The following is a 9,423-nucleotide window of genomic DNA, read 5'->3' as shown; positions in this document are numbered from 1 at the left end:
AGAAACTTACAGAATCAAAATATCTACCCTCCATTCATTTATTCGGTCATAAATTTGATGTACCTTTCGTTTGGATTGAGTGAGGAGAGGCGAAGGTTCCAGTCAAATTCTTATTCTTTTTATGGTAGGGGACTTGACTCGAGCTGGGCTCGACGACTTAGCCTGAAGTGAAGTGGGCTCGGCGGAAGGACACGTGAAGCCACGCACCACGTTTCTAAAGACCGAAAGGGTCGCTCTCACCACGTGCAATTACACAGGGTCCAAGGGACCAATAATGGATCGGGTCGGGTTTTTCATGATATGGATCCATAATCCCTCCTCTTACCTGGCAAGATCGTACTGGCAACCCAGCTGGAGCCCACGAGAGGAGGCTAGTGGGATTTTTTCTCCGTAGGATACAGAGGGCATCCTACGGCTGACATCATCCAACGTGTCCTATTAAACTGATTTGATTGGGCCACGTTTTAAATGTACTTTTTCCAGTTATCTTTGAAAGCGAGGCTTCAGTTTTCACGAGGAGCCATATATTGAGGATGGGGAGTGAGGAGGGAGCGAGCGGGGAACGGAAGGGAGATGAAGGCGTCCAGCGACCGGAGATCGGAAATTCCGGCGGATGAGAGGCGAAAGGCGGTGGGCGGCAGTAGCGGAGAAGCGACGAGGCATCCAGTGTTCAGGGGGGTAAGGAAGAGGCGGTGGGGAAGGTGGGTATCGGAGATCCGAGAGCCGCGGAAGAAGTCGAGGATTTGGCTGGGGTCGTTCCCGACTCCGGAGATGGCCGCGCGAGCATACGACGCGGCGGCGTTGTGCCTGAAGGGGAGGAAGGCAGCCCTCAACTTCCCGGACGAGGCGGAGCTTCTTCCACGTCCCGCCACCTCCTCCCCTAGGGACATCCAGGCCGCCGCTGCAGCGGCTGCCTCGTCTTTCGTGGGGAAGTCGGTGACGGGTTCCTGTGCGGATGGTGGAGCCGCCTTGGTGGTGGGGGTCGCCGAAGAGTTCGTCGTTGGTGGCGAAGGACGAGATGGCAACAAGGACGACTTCTGGGAGGAGTTGCCGGCATTGCTCAAGGGGAACATCAACGAGGAGTGGTGGTCGGGATTGGACTGCGGGCAGGCCGTGGGAGAGGTGGAAGAGTGGTCGCCGGATTGCGTTACGGATGTGTGCCTGTGGAACTTTTCCTGCGTCTCCTAGCGGATGAAGATGCCGGCCGGACTCTTGTCTCCCTCCCTCGTTTGCGGGTTGAAAGTCTCTTGCACCTTTTTGTGCTTATTTTTTCTTCTTCTTTTTTTCAGCACCTACGTAAATGTTCCATAACCGAGTCTCCACAGTCCACCCTCCTCCCCCATTCCTCTCTCTCTCTCTGAAAATCCCAAGGTCAACTCTGACGCGCATGCACACAGACCCACCATCTCTCTCTCTCTCTCTCAGTTGTAAACGCAGGCAATTAATGTACTCCAGCTGAATACGTTGGTCTGTTTTCCAATATTAGATACAATAAAAAAACGATTTGATTGTTTTCTTGTAATGAGGTAGAAAAAGTTTTACTGCAATATGAGACATTCGTTTTCGGAGAAAGATATCAACTAGTATTTAGGTGAGGTCCCCTGTCAAGTATCACATTTTTACCATTTACAATAGAAAGAAGTAACACCCATAACTAAACTTTCATTGATTTGTATGTCCAACCACCTATGTTATGTTCCTCAAAACACCTAAATTGAGTATATGGTGTATTGAAATCTACCAACAGCTGCATTTTAGAGTAAGTTTGGACATTGTTAAGGCTCATTTTCAGCAGTCTTTTAAAGAAAAAGACAGCAAATTAACGAGTGTTTTTTTTCATGTAAAAAAGTTGTTCTACATTGCGGTCCATTTACTTAAGAAAGCCTGTGATATCGGATTAGATAATTATATAAAAAAACTAATAGTATTTCATCACCAAATGTTCGATTCTATCAGTCACTTAATTGCACCTCTCTAGAAGCATGTACTGAACATTATAAAATACTGGATGTCGTACATATTTAACAATGAGTAATAAATAAGCACGTTCAACAACAAAAAGTCATTTTAAAACACTTAGAAGTATGTGTTGCAAGATTCCAATGGAATATTATACAAAAATTGTATCCCAAATCAACCCATTCTCGTCCGCATATATGAGTTCATGAGCACCAATTTTTTTTTTTTAAGATTTTTTTCCACAGCAGTCCACATCTTTCCAGCTCCAAGATTTTCCCCCCATTTCGGACAAATAAGTTCTGCTGTAGACAAATAGCTCTTTTGTATTACACAACGATGCGTAATGGATTTGACAAAAACTGGTCGGTGCTTCATGTATTTGACTATGGAGACAGAGAGAGACTCCAACGTTGTAAAAATCATTTGTTGGTTTTTCTTTTATATATTATATATGAGTTTTATATTGTCATGTGTCGAATGTTGCTGGATGACTAAAATTTAAAAATCTATTACTAACAATTAGTTCATGTATAAACATTAACAATATGGTACTTCTAGCAGTGGATTTTAATTTTTAGTTGTCCTCTTCAACATGACCAGTAATATAGAATTATCCCACATATATATAGATTCTGATTCTCCGAAAAACCTTGACAGCTATGTCACATGTGTACGGGGTGCGGGTGCCGATGTAAGATGTGGTAAGTTCTAAAAAAATTGGGTGCAGGTGAGGCGAGAGCATATATATATTTATAATTTATTATATAAGTAATTTTATTTATCTATATTTTTAAACTTTTTTTTGTCAATGTTACCTTAATTTGATATATCAATAAAAACTCAGTCAAAACATTTTTTAAAACGGCCAAAAATCATTTAACCTATGTTTCCTATCGAATCATTCCTAAGATCGTTGATATCTATAATGTTGTAATATTTCACAAATAAAAGTTAATTAATCAATTCAGGGGGCTGATTTCTATCTCGATCTAAGCAGTGCGAGAGAAAGTGACAGAATAAAGAATTTTCATTTTCACTGTCTTTGCCATTAGAAGCCAGATTTTGTGGCTGTGTATATAAACTTTATATGCATGTCAAAAGAAAAAATTGTTTCATACATACTTTTGGGTGAGCAAGAGGCTATTCCCACTGTTCTATGGTGATTTGAGGAGGCACCCTCATTATACTTCAACTTGCATATCGATTCCCTGCTTTTGCAGCACAGAGGGTTGAGGCCACAATAGTTCGAAATGAAGACTGACTGCCTATCACCTCGCCCCAACCGTTGCACCGACACTCTTGAGGATCTATTTTCACACACACTTTCAAGAACTAGTGTTAAAGGTCATTGTCTGCATTAAATCCAGACCTTGAATCTCGGTTGACTTGATAATTGAGAAGCCCTTCCAACTTAACAACCATTTATAAAAGGTTGAAAAAGTCATTATCAACATGATTAGGATGATCTAATTTATATACTGATCATAATAACCAGTACAAAATAGATATTGAGGAAGTTTCACTACAAGTTTAACTACTAACTCAAAATTCTTAACGATTTTTTTCTCCTTAAAACTCTTTTAAAATAAATTTCTACAATAATTTTAGCTTATAAAACTGCCTTTGAAAATCATGACACATGATAAGGCCTTCGAAATATTGGCAGGTTCTAAAGATGCTATACTTTAGCGTTGAAAAAGATCAAAATAAACGTCACAGAAGATAGTTGAGGTGATTTAGGTAGTCACTTTTTATTGACGCAGGAATCGTGTCAATGATAATTTAGAGTAACAGTGAGACAACTGCTGCGACTCAATGAAACTACCAGCTAGGGTTACTGCGAATGATCTTTCCGGTGAATTTCGCACCGCCATATCCTTGATAATTAAATTAAAAAATCTGAATGAAGCAAAATTTCATAAAATTACATATGAATTGCATGTTTAAATTTGAATCCTGGCATACCAAAAGAGTGAATATTAAATTATATATCAAAATCTGCCACAAAAACCCTCTTCTTAAGTTATCACATATATTTTTATATATGCTGTATATCAGTACAACAAAACCTGTACGTATAAAAAGGAGAAATTTGTGTAGAGACAAAGTATAGATTATTACTATAAAACATGCTCATAGCAGGACAGGAAACTATGAACTTATTGCGTTCGGTACTCAATACCAAGCCAATCTATGTTCATGTAGACACTGATCTACATCAATTCCATGTCATCTTCAAACCAGAACATGAAGACAGTTATGTTGAGTCGTATAACAAACATTTTCAAGAAATATCTATATCAATTCTGTTTTCTTATCAGCAAATCCACCAACAGCCACATTACATGGTGCACAAACCAAAACCTAGCAAGCGAGTGGTGACAATAATTAATGGAACAAAAACCTGGCAGATAAGATACAACGAAGTTGTTGGATAATGATAAAATATGTAAAACCATTACATACCAGGCTCTGTCTTTAGCCTCGTTTGGCCATGTGATATACAAGAGCAACAGAAGTAACAGTCTTTCCCTATGCTAGGATAAAGCTGATTGACTTCTACAAAACACTCTTAAAAGCAAAAACCTGAAAGTTGACCAGAGGGACCTACATTAAAACATCAAAAATATTGAAACCATCTTGACAATGTTATTAGCAGGGAAGAAAATGCAAAGCAAGAAGCATCACTGCTTAACAGATGCACCAACATCTTTATCTTCAGTGACTCCTAATGATAATAGCACAAAAAAAGCATGCACATGCCGCACAGGATGCAGTAAACAAGAGGTTACAGCAACACTTCATATCTAATTAGACAACAACAGTGCCAGGCAAAGATGCACGTGATATGTATCAGAACAGAGTAGAACCGACATGCATAAAGCTGGTGCATCAAAAAAAATTCTCTTGCAGAAGAGACAAACCAGTTGCCACTATTTACAGGGCAAAAATCCAGGGGAACCTACAACATCCCAATCAAGAAAATCATGGCAGAAAATTAAGAGGAAAGTTGCACAGACAAAAATTCAGACTAAAATGGCACAGAAACACAAGTCTAATTAAGGTGGATACTGTATGCAATTGATCAATATGAAATCCTTTATGTGCTTCATGTCTAGAGTTAGATCATGCAAATCAATTACATAGGCATTACGATGACCTAATTCTAATAGCAATAGCAAAACCAGAATATCTCTTAATCAGAAACTGTCATAAACAGTCTTCAGCAAGGAAAACACGGACAGGTGAGAGTCCATTGACCAATAGCTAGTTCATCATATATGTTTCTGCACTGACCATTTAACCCAACAAGAAAATGTCACTTGATAAACATCAAGTAACAAAAGCACAAGCACCTCCAGACCCAACAGCTTGTTAAATGCCCTGCACAAGTCCAATCAATAGAATAAGGTATCTATACAAGAAGGGGACAGAAAATGCTTTACCTTGAGAGAAATGGAAAATTGAAGAAAAAGTTATACGTATAAGAGCTGGTTAACTATCGACATAGCACAGTAGGACGATGGTTCCCAACATACTGTTATTGGTGAAAAGAAGATTATGGGAACTGGAAGATCCAAGCATCAGTGTAATTCAACGTTCCATTGCTCTGCCTTCATCAACTCTTCTTCGTACTCAAGTGAATCGATGCCTACAATCAGAACATGGCCACAGTTAGAAGAATAAGACATAAAGTTAATTCATTAATGTTGTCAGTCCCTTTTTTTCGGTTCCTTTCAGTCCACACATGTACGCGAAGGTGTGGTCCTTCTTGAGCAATTCCCATAATGACAAGGTGCTTTATGCATAGTGTCACATGTTGGAAACACAAACAAATCACAATAAACCAAATTCATATCTAATTGTCAAGAATTTCAGCTGAAATAACTGATGCAAAAAATAAGAGCCAACTATGCAAGAAAAGACGCGTTATCGTTTGATGATAATCATCATTAAGCAGCCACCAGAAAATAAAAAATCGAAAGGAACTAACCAAGCAAAAAGAAAACAGAGATATTCATAAGGCTCTCAAAATGTGCTCGGGAATGGAAAAAGATCATGTCTTTTAGAATTTCATTTTCAGCTTCAGAAGGACACCATGAGAGGAACTGCCTACCCAATGCCTTGAGTGGATCTGTCATCTGTCCGCCTGGATCTGCTCACGCACACTTCCAACCATCAAAAGAAGGTCCAAACCAGCACGATAAGGGTCACAAGCTACAAGGCCCCCATGTTTGCAACAGTTGCCACCTAAAAGGTAAAAACCGAGCATGATAATGAATAAAGAAGTAAGAAAAAAAAAGTGACGACCTACCTCATGATCACAATCAACAAGCTGCTGCTCGCGTAGGCTAAGGAGCTTTAAGGCGGCAAGATTCTGGTTATTTCTTTACGCAGACTCATGCTCACCTCCTCTGCTCTCTCACTGGCCCTCATGTAAAGATCGAGCGGTATTCGCAATCAGAATATTAGCAATCTCAGGAGTACGATTTCATGGTAAATCCGCGAATCCTCTTGAGGGAACTCGTAAACGTTGACGATGCATCAACAGTCGTAAGAATATTAGCTCATTTCAATGCACCGGTCGTGCTGAAGGCCCGGCAAGACCCCCCAAAAACCTACAAACAAAGATTAGAGATTTTGTTATCAAGGCAAAGCTACTTACTAGAGAAAGGGACTATGATACAAGTTTACTGATCTAACCTGGTCCTTTTACGCCCTGTTTGGTTGGAGGGAAAGGGATGGAGGGAAAGGGAAGGAAAGGAAAGGAATGAAAAGGGAAGGGAAGGGAAGAGAAAGGGAAGGGAAGTGAATGGAATGAAAAGAGGTGATTATAAAAGCTTGTTTGGATAAAAGTGAATGGAATGGAAAGGAAACAATACAATTTATAATAATACCCTCAATAGTCAAAAGTTGAGAGGCAAGGAGAAAAAAAACGTGGAGGGGTATTGTGGGCAGTCAACACTTTTGTACTTACTCCCTTTCCTTTCCCTCCCAATCCGTTCGATTTGGGAGGGATTGAATTTACACTATACAATCCTTTCCTTTCCTTTCCCTCCCCTCCCATCCAAACAGACTTTCTCTTTTTCCCTTCCTTTCCCTCCTTTCTAATTAGCCAATTAGCCAACTAAACACAGGAGGGATTGCTGAATCCCTCCCTTTCCTTTCAACCAAACAGGCCCTTAAGGGAGAGAGAGAGAGAAAGATTTAAGTTTTATAAGAAATTGCACCGTCATTGGATAGCTTCGAGATAAAGAGAAAAACCGCACCATCGAGGGAGGAAGAGAGCGCGCTTGGGAAGACGAAATCGGAGGGAAAAATGAAAAAGGGGGGGAAGGGGGACGTTTGTACGCGCCTTATGAGCCGAGGATCTCTCGCACGAAAGACAGCCACTAATTTTTGTACTTCACGCGTCAGTAATGTTGTGAAACGAAACTATTTGGTAACGATGCCAGGAATGCGTCAACAATTGTTCAATCATAGAAAGAAAAAACTACATTTCCGCTGCTGACGTCCAATAGATGACTTACCAACGATTTCTTTTCCATGACTGGTGCACTACAAAAATAGATAAAAAAAAGCATTACTGACACGAGAAACAGAAACCATCAGTAAATGGTTCATATTCAAATATGCTTTCAGTAACGCTTGTAAACAAACCGTTAGTAAATGATGATATAAAGTCATCGTCCAAGATGCTACCAACATCTATCACTAATGGTTCTATTTAGTTCAATTGACAGGGACCACTAGACGTCAGTAAAGGCACCATCATTATTGACATGGATGGGTGCCGTCAAAATTTTACTGACATATCCGCTGTGAGTCACTGAAAGTACAATATTTTTTTCTTTTTAACTTTCTTTGACGTAGAAGAAAGAACAGTACGTAAAATATATCTTTATTGATGCTGCCCACCTTGCGTCACTAATGGTTTTCCAGTTGCACTGGCGTGGGATCACCAAACGCATCATTACTGACATTTAGGTGGAGCATGTTCCCAGAGGATATTTGTTTCTTAACAATGTTAAATTTTAGATTCCTCTTTTTCCTTTAACACCTCGAGTGATGGCCTCTTAAGAAATGCCCATTTGTTTGTCTTAATAGGGAGACAGCGGGGATCATAGTAAAATATTTAACCCCATATATTAAAATGCACTCACTGACTCACATATCATGAAAGTTTGCCCCAACGTCTAGTTTTTTTATGGCACAAATGATGTGCATAATGCGCATGAGTGTTTGCCATGACCTTGCAAAGTAATGTATGTGTCCATCTGAAGAGTGTCCTATTAATTCTGTTTCTATTTCTTTGTTTCTATTTGATTTACAATTGTATCCTGAGGGGCACTCAAATCAGTTGGCATCTATAGTTTGGAAAAATGCAAAATGACATTTATAGTTTGAAGCATAGTCACAAAAAGCACATTTTAAAAAAAAACCCTCAAAAACGCAATTAAATTGCTGTTTAAAACATTTAAAAACACGTTTTTTCACTTTTTTTTTATTTTTTTAATGTCAAACAGGTTTTTTAAATTTTTAATTTTTTATTTGTTGCAAATATACTTACCGTTTCATGTTTGTGTTATTAGTTTCTCACTTTTCATTTTCAGTTTTTTTTTAATTTTTAAAAATTTACCATATTTTTTATTTTTTTTCAGGATTCTCGTATTATACATGAGAAAAACCTCACTGTTTAAAACTTCGAAACGTTATTTATAACTATGGTTTGAAGATCAATTGGGTACTGACTTAATTAGGCTCAGGCAGAGACACTAGTCCTATCCGCAGACTCTATTGATGGCATGCAGTGTGTGCTGCCGATTTCTTCAAATAGGGAGATTCATACCTCCCTTTTCTTAGGTAGTGTTTGATAATATGAGATCTCATATCTAAGGCTGCATTGTAAGATCATCAATTTAAACAAGCTGAGGATCTTAATAATGTGAACCTTAAATCCATATTACATGTAAAAAAACCGTGGATTTAAGGTTGGACCGGGGAGGTCCGACCTTAAAGCCATGGATTTCATATCATGGTAAAACAAACACACCCATTGTCAATTGGGTAAAAGTTGGTTGATCTATGGTATCTTTGTGTTTTCCAGAATGTTGGTTTCACTTTCATCCAGTGTTGCTTCTGGTTGTGTAATAGGCATTTCTATGATCGGATGGTATTCTGATATTTTACCAGCTTGTTGATTCAATATAATAACGTCTCTTGGAGGAACAGATTAAGAAGCACCAATTTCAGATAAGTATTCTGCAAACATCAAAAGGGTTTTGTGCAGGGGCCAGAAAATTCTGGCTAAAGAGCATTAAGTGTAAATTTTCAAATTTTTAAGTAACACCAACATGTAAATGAGAAAAATTGCTCACAAATATCAATATTGGAAATATTTTACGATAAAGAAGGAGCTGCTTCTTGCGCTTGTCATAAACTTAAAACAACTATTAATATGTT

General features: G+C 38.9%; 1 protein-coding gene and 1 long non-coding RNA gene across 2 annotated transcripts; one reads left to right on the top strand and one right to left on the bottom strand.

Annotated features, from left to right (window-relative positions):
* Window positions 1-546: 546 nt before the first annotated feature.
* LOC116267127 (ethylene-responsive transcription factor ERF023-like) lies at window positions 547-1,522 on the top strand. The gene has a single exon (XM_031648711.2). The coding sequence runs from the start codon at window positions 574-576 to the stop codon at window positions 1,186-1,188; it is 615 nt and encodes a 204-aa protein (XP_031504571.1). The 5' UTR covers window positions 547-573; the 3' UTR covers window positions 1,189-1,522.
* A 2,553-nt stretch (window positions 1,523-4,075) lies between these two features.
* LOC116267245 (uncharacterized) lies at window positions 4,076-7,240 on the bottom strand. The gene is made up of 6 exons (XR_004175556.2): window positions 6,664-7,240; window positions 6,275-6,578; window positions 6,077-6,210; window positions 5,499-5,611; window positions 4,426-5,343; window positions 4,076-4,323 (listed from the first exon to the last, which is right to left on the bottom strand). It is a non-coding gene; the product is annotated as an uncharacterized LOC116267245 (long non-coding RNA).
* Between the last annotated feature and the right edge of the window lie 2,183 nt (window positions 7,241-9,423).

This window comes from Nymphaea colorata, chromosome 13, assembly GCF_008831285.2.
Source record: "Nymphaea colorata isolate Beijing-Zhang1983 chromosome 13, ASM883128v2, whole genome shotgun sequence".
NCBI classification, from domain to species: domain Eukaryota; kingdom Viridiplantae; phylum Streptophyta; class Magnoliopsida; order Nymphaeales; family Nymphaeaceae; genus Nymphaea; species Nymphaea colorata.
Note: the sequence above shows the minus strand (reverse complement) of the source record. Positions and strands in the feature narration are given on the sequence as shown.

Excerpts from the sequence above, each read along its gene's own strand:
- LOC116267127 (XM_031648711.2), top strand. The coding sequence starts at position 574 with ATGAAGGCGTCCAGCGACCGGAGATCGGAAATTCCGGCGGATGAGAGG.